General features: G+C 48.8%; 2 protein-coding genes across 2 annotated transcripts in view; both read right to left on the bottom strand.

Annotated features, from left to right (window-relative positions):
• LOC144101828 (putative helicase with zinc finger domain) overlaps positions 1-6,912 on the bottom strand; it is a 62,588-nt gene extending 55,676 nt beyond the window's left edge. The window contains 2 exon segments of the mRNA XM_077635047.1: positions 5,122-5,163; positions 6,666-6,912. Of these exon segments, the coding sequence (XP_077491173.1) occupies positions 5,122-5,163; positions 6,666-6,705 (82 nt within the window). The 5' untranslated portion in view covers positions 6,706-6,912.
• A 6,164-nt stretch (positions 6,913-13,076) lies between these two features.
• snama (something that sticks like glue) overlaps positions 13,077-24,222 on the bottom strand; it is a 109,284-nt gene continuing 98,138 nt past the window's right edge. Inside the window, 3 exon segments of the mRNA XM_077635043.1 lie at positions 13,077-17,371; positions 21,628-21,968; positions 21,970-22,063. Of these exon segments, the coding sequence (XP_077491169.1) occupies positions 14,035-17,371; positions 21,628-21,968; positions 21,970-22,063 (3,772 nt within the window). The 3' untranslated portion in view covers positions 13,077-14,034.

The raw sequence follows: 24,222 nt of genomic DNA, 5'->3' as shown, positions 1-24,222 counted from the left end.
TTTTGTTGCTGCGCTATGGATCATAACGCATACCCACTAGCCCGAACCATCACCTTGTTAAGCCTCCAATATGGAAAGTTCTGTACCATGTTTAAATACAGAGTGGCTAGGAGTCGTGGCCACTGTAATTCAGATGACTGCCCAGGTCTGCGTAATGTTTGCTGCAACCCCGTTTCCTAGTTCTACACAATAAGTTCCCCAATAAACAGTTTACTTTGGAAGCATTCATCTGCCTTCTTGACTATCCACACTTGCCATCACCAGCTGTGCCACTGCTATTTTGTACTAGCTTTGTGTCAGCTGAAATTCTGTGCAAATTCCGCTATTGTCCCGACTGTCATGACACGCTTCAGAATGCTACCAGATGCTTGGTCTCCAGTCATGGAGCTTCTATGAATGCTCCATAGCTCTGCTTACAGTATGAAAATCCAAATGCAGCTAGATGAACTCCTGCCTTTTGTAACACGCCTTCACTGACACACAGACTGAAACTGCATGTGACAATATCTAAAGCAACAACCAGGAAATGCATGCATTGACCACCAAGAGGCTTCTCCTGGTCTATCAAAGCTCAGATAAAACAACAGGATAGCCAGAAAGCACGTGAAACGCTCTTTAATAAAGGCTGCCCTGATATGCCACAGTTCCCATAAATGAAGACAACCACATTTTATTTCAGCTTGGTTAAGCATGTATTCAAGATCAAAATACGGATGCATTCGCAAAGTAAAGGCTTCCTATAATAGCCTCAACATACGGCTGATAATGATCCCTGATAATGATCCCTGATAATGATCCGCCCTACATCAATCCGCCGGCACACATTTCCCCCCGCATTGGTCATCCCCTTCAAGTTGCCTGGCCTCGTACGCGCACTACTACATTTGCATCATCATTCTTTCCACGCTCAGCCACGGACTGGAACGGCCTTCCACACGGCACCGCCGCAATCACCTGTCCATCAACATTTGTGAATTGTTTAGCGACTATATTTAACAGTGAATAATTTATGTACCTTAAGTGTTTTCTTCGTTTATTAAATCTTATTTATACATGTAACCCACCCCTTATGTAACAACCCCAATCCCGGGGACCTTTAAGGTAATAAAGTGAAGTGAATTGAAACTGTGCTCCCCTTGAACAACTGTGCTCCTCCGTGATCCCCTTGAAAAGTTCCTCGCACGACTTTAGCATGCTCATTACTTGAGCACTGAGGTAATGCACAACCTTTGTCCGCAAAGTTTCAAGACTGATTTATTTTCTTCTCTAGAAATGATTCTACAAAACAAATGTTGGTGCGTATGTGTAGCACTATAATAATAATAATAATTGGTTTTGGGGAATGGACACCTGAACCGCCGTAAGGGAAGGGATAAAGGAGGGAGTGAAAGAAGAAAGGAAGAAGAGGTGCCGTAGTGGAGGGCTCCGGAATAATTTCGACCACCTGGGGATCTTTAATGTGCACTGACATCGCACAGCACACGGGCGCCTTAGCGTTTTTCCTCCATAAAAACGCAGCCGCCGCGGTCGGGTTCGAACCCGGGAACTCCGGATCAGTAATCGAGCGCCCTAACCACTGAGCCACCGCGGCGGGTGTGTAGCACTATCTTTTCGGGCTAACCTGAGCTATTTATGTTCATTGCTGTGGCAGCCGCTAGATGGCACTATATGTAGAAAAAATATGTTGTCACTAGCTGTCTGCGCATTCTACTGTCAGTGAATGTGGAGAGATTGACGTCCACCTTAAACAGCATGTAAACATAAAATCCTGTGTGAAGCTTGGCAAGAGAGCCACACAGACGTATGAGCTCCTTCGTGACGCTTACGGCAATGAGACATTATCGTGGGCGCGAGCTTTAGAGTGGCACAAGAGGTTCATTTCGGGGAGAACGTCGCTGGAAGACGGCACAAGGCAGGGGCGCCCTTCAACCTCACAGAATGAAAACAACCTGGCTCGGATCAGGAAAATCGTACAGCAATACCGCACCATTACAGTCCGCATGCTATCAGATGCTGTCGACATTAGTAAGACAACATGCCACCAAATTTTGCGTGAGAACTTGGGGAAACGAAAGCTGAATGCCAGACTTGTGCCGCGCTCCCTCACACAGGACCAGAAGGACATGTGGGCGTCAGTGAGCGCTGATTTGCACTCCAAGGCAGAGAAGGATGCTGCATTCGTCAACAGCATGATTGCTGAAGACGAAACATGGTGTTTTCAATACGATCCTCAAACAAAGAGGCAGAGCGCCGAACGGCAGTCCACAAGCTCCCCGGCACCGAGAAAAGTCCGGCAACAGAAGACCAAAACAAAGACGATGCTGATAGTTTTTTTTTTTCGATGCCAGAGGTTTCATACACCATGAGTTCGTCCCACAAGGGCAGACGGTGAATCGGGAATTTTAAATTCGTGTGCTCCAACACATGCGTGATGCACTGCGACGCCGTCGCCCTGACTTATGGGCATCTGGACAATGGAGCCTTCCCTATGATAACGCAAGGCCGCACGCTGCTCTCAGAGTGACAAAATTTCTCGCCACACACCACAGCCTTACTGTACTTCCTCATCCGCCATACTCGCCTGACCTCTCCCCTTTCAATCTTTTCCTGTTTCCTCGTGTGAAGAGAGCCCTAAAGGATCGCTGGATGGGGAGCGTGGAGGCCATTCAAGATGCCACGACAAAGAAGCTGACAGCCCTGCCAAAAGAAGCACTTTTCAACTGTTTCCAAGACCTCAAGGAGTGTTGGAAGCTGTGTACAGACTGCAAGGGAGGCTGTTTCGAAGGAGTGCTGCACAAGTGATTTCAATGTTAAATGCTTTTTTTTTTAATGAGCTCAGTCTCGGAACTTTACAGACAAAGGTTGTAGGTTGTCACCGTTCGGGATGTATTCCTTTAGCCTTGTCAGGTATGAATGCTGACTGTCTGTCGAACCTAGCAGAGCAGCTTTGCACTGCTCCCAACTGTTTATCTCTTTGATAATGCCTTTCAGGAGGGATCTGGCAATATGAAACAGGGTGCTACATTATGTAGATGTCAGCTCTTAAATGAAGAGTATCTCGGAGCCTTCGATTTCAGATGGGTCTGGCTGAGCTAGCTCGCACTTGCCATGTGTCAGAAGATCAACCAGAATCTCCAAATCATCGACAGCATAGCTGGCTGTCTTCGGCGTGTGCAAAAATTGGCATTTCGGGATGGGTTGTGCACGCAGGCACGCTACACCCAGACATTTCTTCCCCGTGTTGCGAGCAAGAAAAATAGCAATCGGTGGAAAACACCGCACGTGCAACTGACGAAGGAGTGACAGGCAGTGGGCACATATTTGTTGTTGTTGTTCCCCTCACAAAATGGCACATACCCACAAGAGGGATTGGCCATAACCAGGCGGTGACTATTTAAATTGCAGATTGCATATGGCAAGCGTGGGATGACCTAACAAAAATTGTGCAACTCTGTTTACGTAGCAGAGGAGGTTGCAGGAGGTTAGGGCGGCCTAACAAACTGAAAATTAGGTAAGGGAATCAGTTAAAAAAAAAAAGATTGAGAGAGAGAGAGAGAGAGTAGGAATTGAAAAAAGTAGTTACCCAAATACGAAAGCTTATGATGGTATGGGCAGTACGAAAGCCTATGAAGGTAGACATTTTGATTCTAGGACATAATTTTGAGTGGCAGAGCAAACATTCCCATTGGTAAGGCCAAGCATAGAAGCGCCAAGGGACAGAACAACCACAGAAGAGAGACGCAAATTGAGATTTTGCATTGGGACCTCTAATAGTCGCCTCCGGATCGATGAGTAGCGACGACAAAAGAGAAGAAAGTGCTCTATTGTTTCCGGCTCAGCACAATATGGACACAATGGGGAGACCGCCAGACCAGGCCTGTAGAGGTAAAAATTTAGTTGCGGCGCCCGGCAACGAAGACGTGTGAAGGAAACCAAGTTTGCGCGATCGCCATGCTGTGCTTCTCCAAGGGAACAGGAGGTGTTGGAAGTCGTCCAATGAAGTAAGTGCTGATGCGCCAAATTCATTTATTGCAGTGTACATTCGAAAACGTGCCGCCGTGATGTAAGCAGCTGTAGGAAGGGGGTTAACAATCAGTCCACTCAGGGCTGCCTTCGCTAGAGCATCAGCTGATTCATTTAATAGAAGACCCTGTGCCCAAGAACCCAAAGAAATCGAATTGATGTGATATGTTGAGGGATCAGAAATTTTAGTATTCGAAAGAGCTGAGATTCAGTGCACGCAGACAGGGAAGTGCATAAGGATAACGAGTCCGTAACTATTATTACTGCTGATAAAGAGATGGGTACCTTGCGCAGAGCCAGAACCACTGCTAGAAACTCAGCCAGATAGATAGGAGTGAAATCTTGAAGGCGGAGAGAAAAAGACCAGTCAAGGGTCTGGGAGTAAATGCCTACACCTGCCTTTTCGTCACACACCGAGCCATCAGTCGCAATAGCAACATGTGTGCAGAAGGTCGACAAGTAATCCTGCAACATACCATTTAACAAAGAGAAAGGCAATAATTTGGCATTACGTGGGTAAATATTGTCTAAGATGATGGTCACAGTTGAGGGGATGGACCGCACCGGACCAATTTCAGGTATTCGCACATTTAGTGGGCCCAGCAAGGATTCAACGAAACAGATTTGGGGAGTTTGAAGCCGAGACCAACCGACACCCAAGAACTCCACTCGCTGCCCTAGGAAGATCAAATGGGAGGCATGCTGCTCCGAGTCGAAAAATTTTAAAAACGTCTGTACCGTCAACAGGCGAAACCTTGCAGTAAGAGGCGGCACCCGCGCTTCCAGATACAAAACATTGTTTGCCACGTATTTAGGGAGACCCAAACAGAGGCGCAAAGCTTCACGCTCTAAGAGCAGAAGTGAGCGCAGAGTATATGCAGCCGCGCCAGAAAACAGAACGCAGCCAAATTCCAAGATAGGCCGGATATACATTTTGTAAATCATCAGAAGAGCATGTCGGCGCATACCACAGCGTGGGCTACTCAGCCTTCGCAGAAGACCGACTGCCCGAACCCCTTTCGCAGCAACCCGATCTATATGTGACCGCCAAGAGAGAGAGGTGTCATAAGTTACCCCGAGATACTTTAGAGAACATACCTGAGGAATCACGTGATGACGATGAACCAGTGAAATGTTTACCTGTTGAGAAATCGGAAAAGGTAACAAAGCGCACTTGTTTACATTAAGACAAGTGGATTTCAGATAACCATCGGTCAAGTGAATTTAAATACGACTGTAACACCATATAATCAGAATGTAAATCACTCGCAGCAGCAAAGAAAGCTATATTGTCTGCATACACGTATGTAGTCACGTCAGAAGAGGTCGGAATCGAACTGAGTAAGGGATTGAAAAGAACAGGGGAGAGAAGTGCACCTTGAGGCACTCCTCTAGATTGACGAAATTTCCTTGTAGAAATCCCGCGTTGACAACAATAAAATTCCCTGTCAGCCAGGAAAGCTGACACCCATGCGATAAAATAACTTGGCAAGCCCAGAGCCCGTAGTCTATGCATCAGAGACCCGTGCTCTACACTGTCATATGCTTTCGAGATGTCAAGAGTTACAAGTGCAGCATATTGGCGACGGCGGCGAGCTAGTCTGACACGGCTTTCGAGGTCAGTACGCGCACACCATATGGAGCATCCAGGCTTGAAACCAATCTGACAGGGGTTAAGCAGACCCTTTTCAGTAATGATGGGCATGATTCGTCCATACAGCACGCGTTCAACCAGTTTCACCAGATTCGATGTCAAAGAAATTGGTCGAATGTTGTCTAAGACCAACCCTTCGTCTTGCTTTTTAAGTACCAGGATAACTTTTGAAACACACCATACATCCGGGATCCAGGGGGTTCTAATAGAGTAATTCACCAGCTCAAATAGATCATTGAGGGATTCGTCAAACAAAATTTTAATCATCGCCTTGGTGACGCGGTCAGGACCAGGAGCTGCAGGAGGTAACCGATTTATAACTTGGGAGAGCTCATAAACAGAGATATTAACAAAATCATCATAATGATTCCCCAGCTTATGTGGGCGGGAGAGCACAGCCGAGAAACGGTGTTCTTCTTCTTCTTCTTCTCCTCAAGTAATATGGCACATACCCACGTGGGGGGGATTGGCCAAGGTAAACGGTGTTCCAGGCCTCTGCCAATTTCTGTTCCAGGCCTCTGCCAATTTCTTCTAATGTCCTGGCAAGCTCTACAGGGGTCAGCACATTAGAGGGAATGTTGTGAGCCGGTGGCAGCCTGTTCCTTGACCTCAGGAAGCGAAACAAGGCGTGTCTGTTATTCGGTTTTGATAGATGTTCATAATCCTCTTCATCATGTTTTTCCTTAGCCCGAGCGACTGTGCGCTTAAAGGTAGCTGCTAGAAATTTATAATCGATCTCCCCCCCGGGGCATTGATTATGAATTAGTTTCTTCCAGGCTGCCTTGCGCCGGCAGGTCCGTGGGGAGCGAATTAACACGAAGGCGAAGCCCTTGGCCCTCGTGTTTTGAAGCAATTTGTTTTGAAAAGTGGCGCAACGGCGGTACAGTTTCAAAGCGCAGCTTCACAAATATTGTTGACGACCCTTGCACGAGTGAAGTGCACTCAGAAGCGCGCAAAAAAACAAAGGCCGAAAGCATGCTGAACTTACCCGAAATCCACGACACAGCTGCCGATTGCTTATCTTGCATTACAATGAATCATCGTTGCAAGCCGAGCCGAAGCAAAAGGGTTGATAAGCATTGACGCGCTGTCATAGAACGACGCGAGTGAAGACTGGAAATGGATTATGCGAACGAGAGCGACCCGACTATCGCAGCAATCGCGCCAAGTAGGCGGATCCCAAACACGTAGCCGCGAACTACCGCCAACACTGCTTGCACGGAGCAGTAAACGAATCCAAAACTACCAAAACAGAGAATGAATGGAAATTGGCTTTCGTTGGCTCATACTACTTGGCGAGGGCCAAGCTGAAACCATGGTAATTCATGAAGTTTACGAACGTTATACGCCGATCGACATTTCAGCACAATTTTGTTTCTTCCATCGGCTACACCAAAGAACTGCTTATCTACGCAAAGAACTCCGGTTGATTTTTTGTTAAGCGTATGACCACATCTGGTTTCGGTTTCATAACAATGGCGAGTGGGACCAACGTTAACGTTGAGACTTCCACTGTTCATCATGGCCGAGGCTCAAACTTTAATGGTATGTACTACGTGCCCCTGCCGGGCTATGATCGAGCGCGCAGATGCGCTAGCCCGAGTGTCAGCCTTCCGGGCATTGCCACGGGGAAGGGAGTCGTAGAAAGGGGAATAAACAGACGAAAAGAAGCTGACATCGAAACGATACGCACGTTTGGACACCGCGTACCGGTGGTTGTGGTGGTGGTTGTTGCTATGAAAGGGGGGGGGGGGGGGGGGGGGGGGGGGAGGAGGAGGAAATGGTCCCGACGTACGTTGGCCCTTTGGGCATCACTCTTGGGGACCAGGGGAGGGGAGGGAGGTTGCCGTGCCGCCGTCGTATCCGTGGAAGTTCTTGGCACCGCCGCAGCAACCAACGTTGGCAGCAACGTCAGCGCGTACCGCGCCCAGCCACTGCACACGCGCTGAAAGCCTCCTCTGGGGTGGGGGAGGAGGACTTACTGCTGGGGACATGGAGGAAGGAAAGAACTCCATGGCTGGGGATGTGGAATTTAAAATACTGACTATATATTTTGAAAAACGCTAAGGCGCCCGTGTGCTGTGCGATGTCAGTGCACGTTATAATGATCCCCAGGTGGTCGAAATTATTCCGGAGCCCTCCACTACGGCACCTCTTTCTTCCTTTCTTATTTCACTCCCTCCTTTAATTTATCTTTTCCCTTGCGGCGCGGTTCAGGTGTCCGCCGATATGTGAGGCAGATACTGCGTCATTTCCTCTCCCCAAAAACCAATTATTATTATTATTAGTTTGGGTGGAATGTAGAAGTTAGTATTCACCTCCAGATTAAGCTGGCCTTATATGTAAGCCGTTAACGAGGCAGGACTCCGTGGTTTTATTTTGCGCCCCTGCACACGGCGCTCTTTCTTTTTGAAGCAAAAGCTTCGCTACGCCAGGAAAACAAAAATTCGTTTTTGAGGAAACGAAATGGCGCAGTATGTGTCGCAACGTATATCGTTGGACACCTGAACCGCGCCGTAAGGGAAGTGATAAAGGAGGGAGTGAAAGAAGAAAGGAAGAAAGAGGTGCCGTGGTGGAGGTCTCCGACATAATTTCGACCACCTTGGGATCTTTAACGTGCACTGACGGCAGCAGGGCGCCTTTAAATTTGTTTTTCGCCTCCATCGAAACGCTGCCGCCGCGGTTCCGAATCAGTAGCCGAGCGCCCTAACCACTGAGCCATGTACTAAGGCGGGTAATTCACTACGCTAAGTAAAGAATTCGCCGTGCGTTGCCAGTTGACCTTCAAGTGAGCCAGAGGTCAAGTGTGGCTATAGGCCTTACCATATGTCCACCACGGTGTTGCACCACTTGACCTTTGACCTTTTTATTCGCCGGTAGAGGGCAGTAGAATAGGTCACAGTGTTCATCTCTAGCGATGAACCGTTAATATAATTGCCACCTGCCAAGGTATACGGAACACACTCAACGTTACAGACTCCAAGCCGCATCTACTAGCCCAATACACCACAGCTTTTGCTCTACCAGGTTCAGCAGGTGCTAAGCACCTAGCTGATCAGGCAATCTAAGTTGCTTTGATTAGCACAGCTATCAAAATGTAAATGAAGAAACATTTTATGTTTAGAGGTCAGTCCAATATATGTTTAGGAGAATCACCCAAGGTGGAGTAGATATGTAACAAAAGGGAGTAATTACTAATTAGTATCCAGAAGGTTAGGTGGGCGATGAGGTTAAGAAGTTCACAGGCATAGAGTGGGCGCAGCTGGCAATTAAAGGACAGGGTTAATTGTATATACATGGGAGAGTCCTTTGCCCTGTGGTGGCTGTAGTCAGGCTGATGGTGATGATGATGAGCAACCACCGAAGCAAAGCCGTAGGGCTACAAAGGAAAGCTATACAGTTTTCACGGTAACTTCATATATATAGTTAGGAAAAAAAAAATTTGTCCTAGTCCGAAGTTTGAGCCCAGGACCACCGCATGTCCAAGCGGTCGGCTTGCGTGGATGCTGCTGAGTAACTACAAATATTACAAGTCTACTTCACCTTGGGGGAATCTTCTAAACATAAGGCAAACATCAGTAGCATATTGTTCCCACTTGAGTTATTAATCAATTCGCTCGCGTCCTAAAATGGCGTTTGATAAAAGTTCATCACGCTTTCTTGTCTGCGGTCTTGGAGCATGTAAATATTGGTGATGGTTTGCTCAGTGGGTGTGCTGTAAGTGCTAATTACCAAGTACTAACCAAACCTAGCTATACGACTGAAATTGTCTGTTTACCGAGGTTGTCCATTGTCAGCTTTGTTGTTTGCCCAAAATCTTGAACCCAGCCCTTGCATCAGTATTATAAATGGTGCAGCTATCCATGGTTTCTTTCTGGCTCAGTGTGAAATTAAAATTTCAACCTATGCTGATGATTTTGCCTTCTTTTGTTCTGACAAAAAGAATGTACTTGAGGCTTTACGTTTAACTGAAAAGTTTTGTGAGGTATCAGATATGGCTGTTAATTTAGATAAATCCAAAGGATGAGGACATGTCATTCTGGTGGCATAAGCTGGTACTGTGGTACCTTTCAGTACCTAAGGGTTCCTGTGCATCAGGTTTGCAATAGTGGAGCCTACTGGGATTCACAAATCATGTCTATGAAGTGACAAACCCAGCCTTGGATGGGTCCGGAACTCTGTGTTTGCTTGGGCAGAAGTCTGCAACGTATTATTTTCAAACCTTTCCTACGACCTGCAAGTTCTGCATTGTGCGAGGAAGAAGGTACAGGTAATACACAGAATATTCGCAACCTCCGTATGGCACTCGCAATGGAGCCCACACATCACGACAACCTAGCTGTTTCTTACTCTAGAGTCTGGAAGAATAAGACTTGTTCACTTATTCGTGCATCAACTTTTCACATTTTAGTTTTTCATAACTTCAAACCACTCCTTTTTAGTAGTTGTGCGTATGAGGTGTTCGAGTGCTCATTTGTCTTACCTATTTGCACCAAAGGGACAGGCTCATGATGGGACTCACTGATGACTTCAGTTTTCTCTTTGTGCACTTTCCTTCAAGACTATTTGCATATGGCCTCTCCAGAAGGTAAATGACTCAGCCTATGCCTTTGTATCAGCAGCCTTACCTCTGGTTCGTTGACTAGTATTTTAAAGATAGCTAAGCGAATGTGCAGTGAGTCTGCTGAAAATACTTTTTTATAAATTACATACATTGACGGTGCACGTCAAGGCAGCATCATTGTATGCAATCCACACTAAAGAGATGTTTGTGCCACGGGCGGTGAACTGTCACCTATGTAACACGCCAGAGACCATTGGTAACTGCTTCATTCAGTGCTGTGTTGCTATGTTCTTCTGGGACATATTACAATGAATACTTCTGAAGGACATTAAAATCAGTCCGTACATTGTTAGATTTTTGCCTGTTGAGAAAAACTGTGTTGTGCCTTGGGATCTCTTGTGTTGATGCGACTATTCAGTCTTTGGAAGAACTGTATGGTGGACTGCCGTACTCACCTATCACGTTCATTGAACTTGGATGCATATGTATGCCTCCCAGAATTTCGATGTTTGTTTGGGCTCATATTATGCAGCTTAGTGATCTGAACATACTCGTGTATGTTCGATTATTTCCTTTCTAGGCAGTTTTCCCATGCAATAAAGGGAAAAAAAAACGTCCCAGTTAGCCTAGTTCCTGATCGTCTGCCCATGACAGGTGGTGGTCTCTGGTTCAAACCCCACATCAGGACAATTTTTTTTTTTTGAAGGTAGCAACCAGTGGATTTTAAGCACTGCTTCCTTCAGCGCAACAAAAAGCTTAATTGCTGTCTAAGGTGCTCGACTCCACAATTTTGTGAGAAAGCTACCGAATAAATTTATCAAGAATTTTTTCATCATTGCATGCACCCCCCCCTTTTTTTTTTGTGTCCCAATGCTGGAAACTGTGATCAGCTACAGTGAAGGAGATTTCCCGTCAGCAAATGTGACGTACTGAAAAACGAATGTAAATTCTCATTCGCTAACACTGTTTCCTTTTTGTTTATAGTGCATTTTTGCAAGAACATATTCTTTATAATGTTTCTTGACTTGCACCCGAGTGCCACATTAACTATCTGCAGTGTTTTTGAGACAGAATAGTGTTCTGCTTTATGTCCACCTCTATGTAATGTTGCCAGTGGGCCCTTCGGGTATTCGTATAAATAATATATCTCACCTGCCAAACTAATTATTTTTAGTAGAGTAGCGCCCATTTCTGTTTCGACAGCCAAAGCTGTTACAGCGCAGTGATGTATGCCTCGTCGACGAATGCTTTAATGGACCGTAATTATTGTTTCAAGAAATATACTGGGGCACCATCTGGTGACGAAAAAGCTACAAGCACATCATCAGCAATGTGTAGGTGGTGTAGGGAACGTTGGTTTTCATCGAAGGGCAAACTGGAGAGAGCGAGAGCTACAATAAAACTTGGATGCTGCTACTCCTCTTTCATAGATACTGGCCCAGTGGTGCAGCAGTTTAGCGATGAGCCAGTGCCTTGGCGGGTGGCTGTTTCTCACACAGCCACCGTAGCCACTATGCAGCTACTCCAAGCCACCTGCGGGGTGGCTCATTTTAGCAGGTAGTAACGGGAGGCTGGCTATCTCTCGACCAATGAGCTGATGCCGCAGTAGAACGGTGGCAATTGCACCAAATTTGTTTGAATCAATATCACTGACACCTGCCCACCGTGGCAGGTGTGCCACCTGCTTTTCTGTGACAGATGGACAAAGGGATGTCGGCTTTTCTCGAGAACGGGACCTCTAATGGATTAACATGATGAACATTCCTTAAAGAAAAAAAAAAGCTCCTTTACAGAGGTGTGGTCATGTGGTGGGATACACCAATAATGGAAGTTTCGCTGCGAGGTGGCATGAGAGTTTGTTTTCAGAGATTTTCAAAGCAAAAAAAAAATTAATTCCTTATTTCTTGCATATTGCAGCGCTCAACCCTAACGAGGCAAGATGTCTATTTCCACCATAATCTCTCGACATATTTTGTCAGCGGTCGGCCCCCTTTAAGTTTCCCGACAGCTGTACAGCCTTCCTTGGCAGCTTATAAATGCAGTTGGGTGGATGCTAACGAGTAATTACTCCCTTATTACGTGTATGTGCACCCAATGTAGACTAGTACACAGTATCATCGCCTCCTGTTGAATAACTAATGCGGAGTTCAATGAGCCACAGCTACACACCGACGAACCAAGCATCAGTCGATCACTTGCAGCCACAGCTAGGCAGTGTCCTGTGCTTAGTTTCAAACCTACAAGCTAAGAGCTGGACAAATGCTCACGACAGTCATAATGCTTATGCAACTGGGAGAAATGCTGTTGCACCGATTTTGCTGTTGCACCATTTTTTTGCTGCACCTGCAAGCGCCTGTTATACTGCACACATGTAAGCAAAGAAATCTAAGACAAGCACAACACGAAACCAAAAGTCAGGCCGCATAGTGGCGTGCCCGTCTTCTTGATACACCAATGTAATGCGAAAGACCGAATTGGAAACTTTATTAGGCTGGCTAGCTCTTGCTGGAATGAGGAGGTGTGGGATCATATAGCACAGTGAATGAGCTGGACTTTCATATTGCCAAGGCATCACATGCCCAATAGGGAAATTGACTGTGTGCGCGAATGTATGCAAAATGATTGCAGGAGGCGTGTGTAGAAGGGTAACTTTGCTGATACACACAAAAACATGCCAGCTGTAGCTACACAGCTCATTGTCTATGCACTTTCAGAAAGCTGAAATAAAGCTCCAGTGTGCACACACCCAAACCAGTGCTAGCCGACAGTACAGCCATGCATTTTGGTGGCAGTGGCAACCAAAGCACTCACAAATGACCGAACAGATCTTCCTACAAAATATCTTTTTATTTCGTACACAACACCACTATTTACAGATTACACATAACCAGCGATTTACAAATCTACAGCGGCAACGAACTGCTCCATAGAAGCAACAGAATAAAACTGAAACCACTTATTTGGTCAATCAGCAAGGTGTGCCTGTACAAATCTAAAAAAAAACACACAATCACATGATTGACTTTTTCGATGACAGCTGTACAGAGAGCACTGCCAAAACATCACATGCAGGCTCAGGGCCCTGAATTCAAATATATGTATAAAAGAAAGCAGTGGCATCCACATCAGCAGCCTGATCACTGCTGACTCCACAAGCTTTGTGTTCCAGAAAAAAGTGAACATAAAAAAAAGGGTAGTGGTGGGGGTAGAACATTACATTTCATTATGCTGCCAGTGGCTCACTTGTAGCCACCCGAGACAGGACAGGGCATCGACACCCACCTTATATATAAATGCTACCCCAGCAGTGAGCAGCCTCATCCACCCTGTTCAAAAAACTATTGCCTTTAAGACTTGTCACACTGGCCACTGCTCTGAGCACGCAACTGTCTTGTACACTCTCGAGAATCTTTCCAATACCGAAACGCATGTTTCACTATGTTTCAGTAAGAATGATGCAGCGTCAGGCTCATAAGTGGATCCCTGACAAAGAGGTTTGTTACAAATACTTGATGTACGGTAGTCCTTATGGTGCTTATCAGATGAGCAAATACTACCTGAATGCCCGAGAAGCCTCCCTAGGTACGTTACCCCTTGCCAAAGCGGAGGAGGCTTATAACGTGAAGGATGCGGGAAGCACAACATCCTCTCCGAGGTACTAAGAACACGGGGCCTGTTGCCAGAGGCATCGACAGTGACGAGAAAGCAATGGCAAAAGTAAAACAGCAGAAAAACACAAGTGACAATGAGCGAAATGGGGGAGCGAATGCTAAAGAATGAGACAATGGGCACCCTAGTCTGACTTATCAGCCTTCTTGGACTTCTTCTTCTTTTTGTGCTTGTGCTTGTGCTTCTTGTGTTTCTTGTGCTTCTTCTTGTGTTTCTTGTGTGAGGTCACCTCATCGTCACTAGAGTCCGACGATGAGCTGCTGTCGTCGGCCGAGACAACCGAAGCCAGGGCAGCCGGCATGGCGGCAGACTGCACAGCTGCAGCAGCCACAGCCTGTGTTGCAGACGTAGCTGGGCTAGCACTGGCCTTCGCAGTGGACACGGCCACCTCTTCCTCGGCAGGCCGCAACCTCTTGCCAGCCGACACATCGGTGACTGTCACTGCTCTGCGTTTGGTGCCAGCACCCTTGGCACCTAGCAACGCCGCGTCTGCAGTGCTGCCAGAGACAGGTTCCTCATCGATTATCTCATCGTAGTCTGGCTCAAAGCGTGACTCGTCCTGCGTAGACTCCTTGCGATGCCTCAATGCTGCTTCTGCAGCCGTTAGCCCTGGCGACATCTTCTTTTCCAGGGGCTTTGCAGCGGCAGCTGAAGACGTTGCTCGACTCTCCTGGCCACCTCCACTAGTCCCTCCTCCGCCAGATGAAGCAGTCTGAGCTACAGGGTGGGGTGGTGCAAACCGCGAGACCTTTTCACGATGGTGGCGCTGACTGTGAGGAGACCTGTCACTCTTCTCTCTGCTCCTCGATCGCTGTAATGTCTGCGGGGCAGAAGGCAGTGAAGCTGCCTGTTCGGCGGACCAATCTGGCCTGCGAGAGCGGTGATCATCACCACGATCTTCACCTTTGCCTTGCGGACGCAGCATGTCCATGCGACGCTCGTGTGACCTGACTCGCTCGGTGTCGTCACCTGCATGGCGGGAGCGGTACTCCTCCTGTGCCTTGCGCCTGCTGCTGTGTGCCAGCTCTGCTTCCATCTGTTTGTGGCGAGCTTCCTCATATGCCCTCCTCGCCCGCTCCTCCTGCAGGGCAGCATAGTAGCGCTCGTCCTTGTAGCGACGCCGCTCATCGGAGTGCCCGTCCCGACCACTTGACCGGTGCAGGATGTCCTTGTCCCGTGCTCTTCCGGACCGCGAAGACCTCGCAAGCTCACGGTCACTCCTGCTGCTTCCTCCGCCACTGGGTGGAAGCACGCGGCTGTGCCCTCCAGCCTCCAATGCCCTGCGGTCGTCTAGCCGTGACCTGGCATCCTCTGGTGGGAGTCGCCGGTCGTGGTCGGGAGGAGCACGGTCATCTGACCTGCCTCGGTCGTCTCGACGGCTGCTGCTACTGCTGCTTGATTTTGGCGGCCTGGTGCTGTCGCTCGCCTCACGGCTTTCGGCCCGGCTGTGCTTCTCTCCAAACTTGGACCTGTCTAACTTGACCCTCTTGGTTGGCTGGGCGCCCTCGGAAGAGCTCCCCCGTTGCTCCTTGTCCGATGTGGTTACTGACCGCCTCTCCTTCTCCGAGGTCGAAGTGATGGTAACCTGCAGCGTGCCGTCTAGCCGGTCCCGCAGTCTTAGTGGCACCGACGAATCTTTCCAGCTTTCTTTCACCTCCCGAACGCTCGACTGCGAAGACGGTTCCTCCGGAGGTGTCGGTTGTGCATCATCCGGCGGTGCCACCTTGGAAGGGAGCTTCTTGAGCTCTGTTGAACCCAGCCTGCTGAGCGCTGCAGTGGCTGCTGCAGCCGCCACCATAGCCTTCTTGCGTGGCTTGTGCAGGAGCACGTTCTCGGCACGCTGGAGAACTTCCGACGACACCAACGGCTTGGCTTCTTTGACCTCTTCCACTGGCTCGCTTGGTGGCAGTGGCGATTCCTCCCCTTCCAGTTCTTCCCTCTCCCACTTGGAAAGCTCGGGCACCTCCACCTGAAGCACGTTCTCTTCCTCCTTAGGAGCAGCACTTTGCTCTTTCGGTTCTGGCTCAAGCTCAGTCTTGTCCCAGATGTCGTCGACGCTGCCCTGCGCTGCTGCCGCTTCCCCAGACGCTTCTGCAGTGCTGGTCTCGACCTTCGCTTCCTCTCTCTCGTCCCCGAGCAGCTTCTTCTTAGCCAGCTCCAGCTGTTCCTCGATCTTGGACAGCCGAGCAGCATCCGGCACCCCTTGTTCCAGTTCGGCAGTCAGGAAGGCCACCATTGACTGCTCACGGCTCAAATCTGGAGGTGTCAACAACAGCGACTTAGTTAGCAGCCTCGCTTCTCGGGGCTTCTTCTTTTTCTTCTTGCGCTTGAGCGGCTCGTCATCCGCCCCAGGCGGCTGCTGGCTCGACTCATCAGATGTCCTGGCGGTCACCTTGGCCGACATCTTCTTCAGCGCTTCCTCATGCTTCAGTTTCTTCTTGTGCTTGTGCTTGCGCTCCTTCACCGTGGTGGTGCCCTCGGAGGAAAGGGGCTCCTCACCTTCCACTTTCACAAGCTCCTGGACCGCCTTGACTGTCTCTTTGGAAGGCGCAGGTGACGCTTCTGCTTTAACTTCAACGGCTTGCTGGCTCCCCTCCGGATGTACGGCCGTGGAAGATGCCTTTGGCACCTTGACTGCGCCCTCTGGTAAAGGCGCCTCCCTCACTTCCTTCCTGGATTCCTTAGACCTGTGGTGGTGCTTGTGCCGGAGAAGCTTCTCTTCTTTCTCCTTGGACCTCTTACGGCTCTTCACGGCATCTTCAGAGTCCAGGCGGGTGCTGCTTTCTTTGCTATCTGCACCATCCCTCGACACCACGAGGGGAGTAGTGATCTGCTCGGGGTGCCGGCGGTGTTCGCGTGACCGACTCTCCCTGCTACCCTTGGATGACGACTCCGACATCGCTTCTGGTGGCGGAGGAGGGTAGTCGCTCCTCGACCGCTCTCTCCTGTTTCCAGGGTCACCGTGGTAACCCCTGGAAGGCATTCCCGATGGACCACCACTCTCAAAGCGATCGTTCCCGCGGCTGTCTCCGCGGTGCGGTGGCGGAGGTAGGGAATCTGGGGGATAGCCCGGGGGATAGCCACGGTAAGCAGGATTGATGCCCTCGCGCTGTTGGTGGTGCGGTGGATAGTAGTGCCCACTGCGGCCATCAAACTCCACAGGTGGTACTATATGCTCCGAGGGATGGTGAGGGTAGCCTGGATGATGATGTGGGTAGCCACCAGGTGGTCCCCCGTAGAAGCCACGGCGGTGTCCACGGAATGCTGGCGAACGACTCCGATAACCGTGAGGTGGCGGACCGATGTGATGAGGAGGTGGCGGCGGAAGTGGGTGGTGGTGATAGGATCGAGGAGAGCGTGGCGTGCGGGAGCGGCGATACGGACGACCACTCCCATGGCTGTTGCCATGGTAGTGGTGCCGACCGCGCCGTGAAGATCGCCCTGGAGACCGTGAGCGCGACCTGTAGGCAAAGGCAACAGGAGAAAAAGTATGCTCAAAAACCATTCACTTAAAGGTTAACAACTGAAACACCAACAAATGCGCAAACTACATTAAAGTTGAGCATGGGACCGTAGAAAACAGGAAATAGTGTTTCATATTCCATTTTACCTTCCGCCATCAAATGAGTGGATCACATCTGCTTAGCTCACGGCAAAAAACACTGAAGCCATCCTACATGAGCACCATGGCCAATAAAATTTAGGATCATCAAGACCAAGAAAAGAGCCCCATAAGTGTTGAGATCTTCAATGCTAACATAGATTGAGGCCTCAAGCGATAGGAATTTTATCTGAAAATGGGACTGCTCACGGAATGCGGTGATTGTACCAACTTTGAAACACTGCAAGATAGTTCACTCAAATAGTGGCAACAGATTTTTCACACCCCTCGATAAGCATGCACCCTACACTACATTCTCTTGACAGTAATTTAACAACTGCCCCATAAATTCCATTGCAGCTGGCTTCGGTTGTTTGTGGATCAAGCCAAGCCACGAGTCCAAAAAGGAAGACCAAAAAACTACAGTCCGTTTCATACATCAGGTGCAACACTGTGGAAGGCACAGAAGTAGTCCGGATGGGAAAATAAAGGGAGGCGTGTTACTCCGCACTCGTTCTCTGCCCGAGTGGTCAATGGCACGAGGAAGCGACAGCTTGGAAAAAAAAACTGCATTTAATCAAGATCATGACAAAAGTGTCATGTGGCAAGCCTACAGGAAAAGCATTTACTACGTTTCGGTCACCACAAATAACGCACTACTTTTTGGTCGCGGGTGCAGGCAGCGCAAACAAGAGCTTTGACAGCGTTGCACATGATGCTTGAAACTGAGTATACATGCACCTAGACTGCTGCTTCGCTACCTAAGGGAAATAAGCACGAAGAGTAAATGAAGATGTATGTGGGGTTTAACTTCCAGAGGCTGCGCATGGGCTATGAGAGAAGCCGTAGTAAAGAGACTTGAATTAAGTTAAGGGGGGAGACGGCTCTTGAAGGCTAAAAAATCGCGAAAAAATCGATTTTTCAAAAATGGAATTTTTGAAATCTGCAGCTGTTTCTCTACCAGCCTGTGAATTTTCTAATCTCCAGAGCCAATATTTGAGCTGTAAAATGAGGATAAAACTTCGATCCGAGCTCTCTCTCGGGCAGATTTTCGCGCAATAACGGGGCTTTTTCCGCGACATACTATTATCGTTTCACTGCAGCGATCGCGGCCATCTTGGTTTCATTTGGAAGAGCTGCTTTTCGTTTTGAATTTTGCGCAGTTGCTGCTCTTTTATGCTTATTGCTATTCGCTAGTCGGTGCACGTGACTGAAAGTTGCTATCTAATTGGCTGAAGGGTCTCGTGTCGTCTGCTTGAAGCGTCTGTTGAGCCCAAGCGGTAGCCATCTTGTCAAGGTGTGTTCGCTGGTGCATCTCGCGACGATGTCAACGTCGGCGCCAAAGTTCCGCACGACGCACAAATATGAAAAAAAGAGGAAAAAATCGCTTATTAACAACCTGAAGAAGAGCGCCACGGTCACCTCGAGCACTGCGGACACCTCAAGCGCCGTGGATACGACTCCGCCAGCAGATCGGGAGGTGCCGTCCGAGCTAGGCCTAACTGCGGCGCCGGTCGCGGAAGCCTCATCGGGCAGCGGTCGTGTTCGTCATGACACCCGCATGCTGCAAGCTTGTGAGATCGAAGAAATGGACAAGAAAGCTCAGGAGAAACTTCAGCAGATGGCATCAGCGGCAGCAACAGAGCGCAAGGCAGCGTTCTTCGGTGGAATGGGAGACTCCGCAAGTGCCCCACCCAGCGATACCTTCTCCATCGTCAGCTTGCGTTTGGTGAACGAGATGCTCGCGTCAGTGAAGTGCAAAGTATGCAACGGCGAAGCAACGATTGAAAAATCCGACAGAGAGTACGGCCTCGCCGCCAAACTGACCCTGACATGTGAGAACTGTGGCGACATTTCATCTCGATGGAGTTCGCCGCGTGTGGAGACCGACCAGACAGTTAGCCCGTTCGTGGTGAACATCCTCGCCGCGCGCGCGATGCAGTCAACGGGAAACCAGCGTGCCGCGTTGAATGACATATTTTCGGTGATGAATATTTCCCACCGCGGTCTGCATTCAAAAACTTGGCAGAAATACGTCAAGAAAAAGTTGACGCCTGCGGTGGACCGTGCGGCTCAGAAGTTGACTTCCGACTGCGCGCGATCAGTTCGGGAAGTTTACACAGAGTTGAATTTCGGGAATCCGGGCAACATCGCGGTGTCATTCGACGGCTCATGGATGACACGTGGGCATTCATCGCACATCGGCGTCGGAACTGTGATTGAACAGTTCATAGGGCTTGTTCTTGACTTTGTTGTTCTGAGCAATTTTTGCGCCGGCTGTGAGCAGGGCCGCAAAGAAGACGACCTGGCGTACCCATTGTGGAAGCAGAGCCACATCTGCCAAAAAAACACATCCAAGAAGGCTGGTGAAATGGAGGTTGAGGCTGCCCTGATCTTATTTCAGCGTTCCCTGCAGCAACACAACCTCCGTTATACCACAATGCTTTCTGACGGGGACAGTCGCACGTTCCCCGCTTTGGAAGAAGCTGAAGTGTATGGACATATTGAAATCCATAAGGAGGATTGTGTGAACCACGTGCAGAAACGCATGGGCACTGCTTTGCACAACGTGGTTACCAAACAGAAAGGTGCTGCTGGAGAATCGCCTGGTGGGAGAGGCAAGCTCACGCAAGATTTGATCGCTAAATTGAGCTCTTATTATTCGTGGACGATCAAATCCCACATAGGTGATGTGGAGGCCACGCACAAAGCTGTGATGGCCACCTACCATCATGTGACGTCCAACGACTCCACTTCAAATCACAGGCTCTGTCCAACAGGCCCCGATTCTTGGTGCCGGCAGAATGCGGCAGAGGCCAGAGGCGAGGCAATGCCACCTCACCGGTACAGTCTACCTCCTCATGTCTGCAATGCCTTACTGCCTGTATATCAAAGGCTTTCAGACAGGAGGCTGCTAGAACGATGCCAACGAGGCAAAACGCAAAACAACAATGAGAGCTTGCATTCGATGATATTGTCCCTTGCTAGAAAGGAAAGACATGCCTCTCTCTTCACAGTGCAGGCTGCTGTGGCTGAAGCAGTGATGAAATTCAATGCAGGGAGCGAAAGAACTGCTGCACGTATACTGCAAGAGCTCAGCCTAACGCCTAGCCCCCAGACAACCAAGCGTATGCGGGAAAAAGATCATCAAAGAAAAACAGCATCTGTGCAGAAGCGCAAATCTGCAGAAAATCTTCAGCGCTCACTCAAAAAGCGCCATTTTAATAACTCTGGTCAGACAGACTACCTTCCAGTAGGTTATTAAGTGTCTGCTGATGCCAGTATATAAATAAATTTGAAGTACTTTGCCATAAACACCACTTCGTTTGTTTTTGCAGTTTTTCTCAAAATGGAAATTTTGGACCCGTAGCATGTCCCAAACTAGCATATCTCAGCAGCTATGGCAGATAGAACCATAATTCTTTTTTTAGCAAGTAGCCATATGTGTAGTCTACAAAATGTTGGGAGTAGAATTTGTAATTCAAGTTCAGAAATATTTTAATTTGCCCTATTTCTCGATTGCAAGTTAGGCACTATTTGTACCTTGAGTTTCAATGTCTTTAAACATTACTTATGACGGTAAAATAAAAAAAACTGTTTCCAACATTTCATCCCTTTCGGTTTGTAGAACCTAACAAAGTGCAATTTATTAACTTTTTTAATGTGCTTTTTCTCTTAATTGTACTTATTTATAAAGGGTATTAATTAAGTGTATCTCAGGAACTAATCAGCCTATCATGCAACCAATGACATTTTTGGAATCAGCACGAAAAACTAGTCAAGGGTGTGTAATTTGATTAAATTTGGTGCAGAAACAAAAATCTTTTCTTTAAGAACAGTCTCCCCCCTTAAGACCACCTGGGTTTCTTTAACGTGCACTGGCATTGCATATCACAGGCATGTTTGCATTTATCCTACATGAAATAAATGAGGCTGCAGTGGCCTGGAGTTGCCCCAGCATTCTTGGATAAATGAAGATCAATAAACAGGCTCCTAGAAAGTAGTGCCATGTGCATCCTTGGCTATTCTTCAGTCACCACGAAGAACAGAGCAACTGCTCTGTTCCAAGGCTAAAAACTGTTAGCACTCCGTGAGGAAGGTATGAACATCACGTACCTGTAGCTGCCGCTCCGGGACCGCCGTCCGTGGGGGCTCTTGGAGCCCGCCCGTCGGCGCCCCTCGCCTCCGCCGCTAGGGCTGCGAGGGGACCGGGACCGGCGGTGGCGCACGGGCGACCGGGACCGGGAACGGGACCGGGAGTAAGACCTGGAGCGCGACCGTGGCGAGTAGGACCTGGAGCGCGGCGAGTAGGAGCGTGAGCTGCCGCTGTAGCGTGAGCGGGGTGAGTAGGAGCGGGAGGCTGCGCTGCGGCCCCCGCGCGACTTGGAGCGCGACCGGCTGTAAGAGGACGAGCGGGACCGGGAGGAGCGCGTCTTGGAGTGCGATCGGGCCGCGCCGTTCCCCCCGCCGCTCGCGGTGGTGCCGGTTGCGGTGCAGGTCACGCAGGTGCTTCTCAAACTCCTCCAGGGGGTCACCCGCCCGCCGGCTCCGGCTGCGCAGCAGCAAAGAGGAGACAGCGGTGCACGGGGGGGCGTTAGCAATGCACACTCAGGGTGGACGGCAACATGCACTGCGGCGACACAGAACGAGAGAGCACACATACCCAGTACTGTGCCTAGCCAAACATACGCAGGAAGCATGTGCTTGAAGAGCCACTGTCTGATGTGTTGGGTTTGAGGACACGGAAAAGAGTGCAGGGGCATCCATCTTTCACTTTTGTGTCATTTTTTACTCTACCAATACACCTTAATATGTGATAAGCATAAACAACACAATCACAAGCCAGAAGACACATAGAGCACTTGGTGGCTTTCTTGCTAGCGGTTGTGTTGTTTGCATTCATCGCATAGTACGAACAGGCCCCAGCACATTTATCAGAGCACCGTTTATAAATGCAACACAGCACATTTTCTTTTTGAGATCAGAGTTACTCTCACCCACTCACATCCTTGTTTAGGCAAACCTTTCAATAGACAAGCGTCAGGCCGTGACGTCAAAGAGATGCGGTGGCGCTGGCATCAGCAGCGACTTTCATTGTGTAGGCAAAAGGCGGAACCTTCCGCATCGGGTGCGCCACGCTCACAGCGTTTTTGGGCACAATTCACGCCGCGCCGACAAATTGTGGTGCGGTTGGTTGAGCCACAATGCAGAAGAAAGGAAGTGGCATAAGTTTCCACAAGTTTATTGCAGTCAGATCGGCGCGAAAGCGACGGGCAGGGGCCAAGGAGCAAGACAATTAAGTTCGGTATTGGATCGGCTTCACGGCTAATTATTACCGCCGAGCTTGTGGGTTATTACGCCTAGCTCATTTCACCCCTTGGGTTATTATATTGCATTTCTGCACCAAAATCTAATAAGCTGGTTCATGTCTCTGGCTTCGCATCGCTGCTGTTCAGTCACGTGGTGAACTGTGCAAAAATCAAGTAACGCATGCAACTCGTTCTCATTCTGTTGTGCTATCAGCATAAGTTTAGGCGCGATATTCCGTGTGCTTGGCATCGTAAGTTGAACACAGGGGGCCATTTTCAGGTGTTTATCACCTGGACAACGTCACGAGCATCACTTTGCGCAAAAAAAAAGAAAAAGCTGCAGCCAGCCGCCTTCAGCGTTCACACCGTGCTGCTATAGTGTCTAGAACATACTAGTGCCGCGCTTGAAGAAGCACCGGAATCGGGAAGTAGCACGCACGTCGGTTTTTTCTCTGTTTTCATTTTCGCGAATTTCAATAAGTGTGTCGTGTTTCAACACCAGTCCAACAACGCCAGTATCTAGATAAAGTCGCGCGGTGTTATTTCCCAAATTATTTGAATTTTGACATGGTAGGTCGATCAGAACCTGGCGAACACAGCAAATTTCACGCCAAAAGCCACTCCGACCAAGCAGAACGCGCACTCATGAATAAATTCTAAAATAAGAAGCAAAATTTCATAGCTCAGCAGACTGAGTGTAAATTTCGTTTGGAGCTTGAGGAAAACGTCTATGCATGCGCTCGTGAAGCTCTCAGACTGCATTCGCCTTATTCAAAGCAGCTATAGTGTTCATTAATTTCTAAGGTTTTCAGAGTGAAGCGGCTCGGTGAAAATAGGAAGCACATAAGGTTCGTGATTCACGTCGTGCATCACGTCGTCCTATCTTGCACTAGCAATCGGATATGATTTATCGGCCCATAAGTTGAAAACTGTGGACGATTAGCTCTTCCCCATACACTCGCGCTTCACCCACCGTATAGCGCTGCCCTTTTACAATTGTCGCGGAAAATCACCCGATGAAGCGCTCCGCTTACTAATCCTGTCTGGCGAACAGGCTGAAAAAGTGCACAACTACTCTCCGAACAACAACAAAAATGTTTCTAACCACAAGCGACGCGCATGCTTTAAAACATTCGCATACACCAGTTAGTATTGAAGGCAGCGCCACTAGGCGCAGTGTAGGCATGCTCCGTTTTGCCTACAACCCGCGTCGCTGCCGACCATAGCGCCACCTTTGTTTACAAACATGATGCTTGTCTATACAGCTATACACAGTACCAAGTTCCACACCGGAATCTATCGTATCAGGCCATGGGCACCCGATTTTGCCACCTTTTTCAGGATATGAAATACACCGGACACTACAATTCATTGTATAACAGTGACTGCCAAATAAACAAAC

The sequence above is a fragment of the Amblyomma americanum genome, chromosome 8 (genome assembly GCF_052857255.1).
Source record: "Amblyomma americanum isolate KBUSLIRL-KWMA chromosome 8, ASM5285725v1, whole genome shotgun sequence".
Taxonomy (NCBI): Eukaryota; Metazoa; Arthropoda; class Arachnida; order Ixodida; family Ixodidae; genus Amblyomma; species Amblyomma americanum.
Note: the sequence above shows the minus strand (reverse complement) of the source record. Positions and strands in the feature narration are given on the sequence as shown.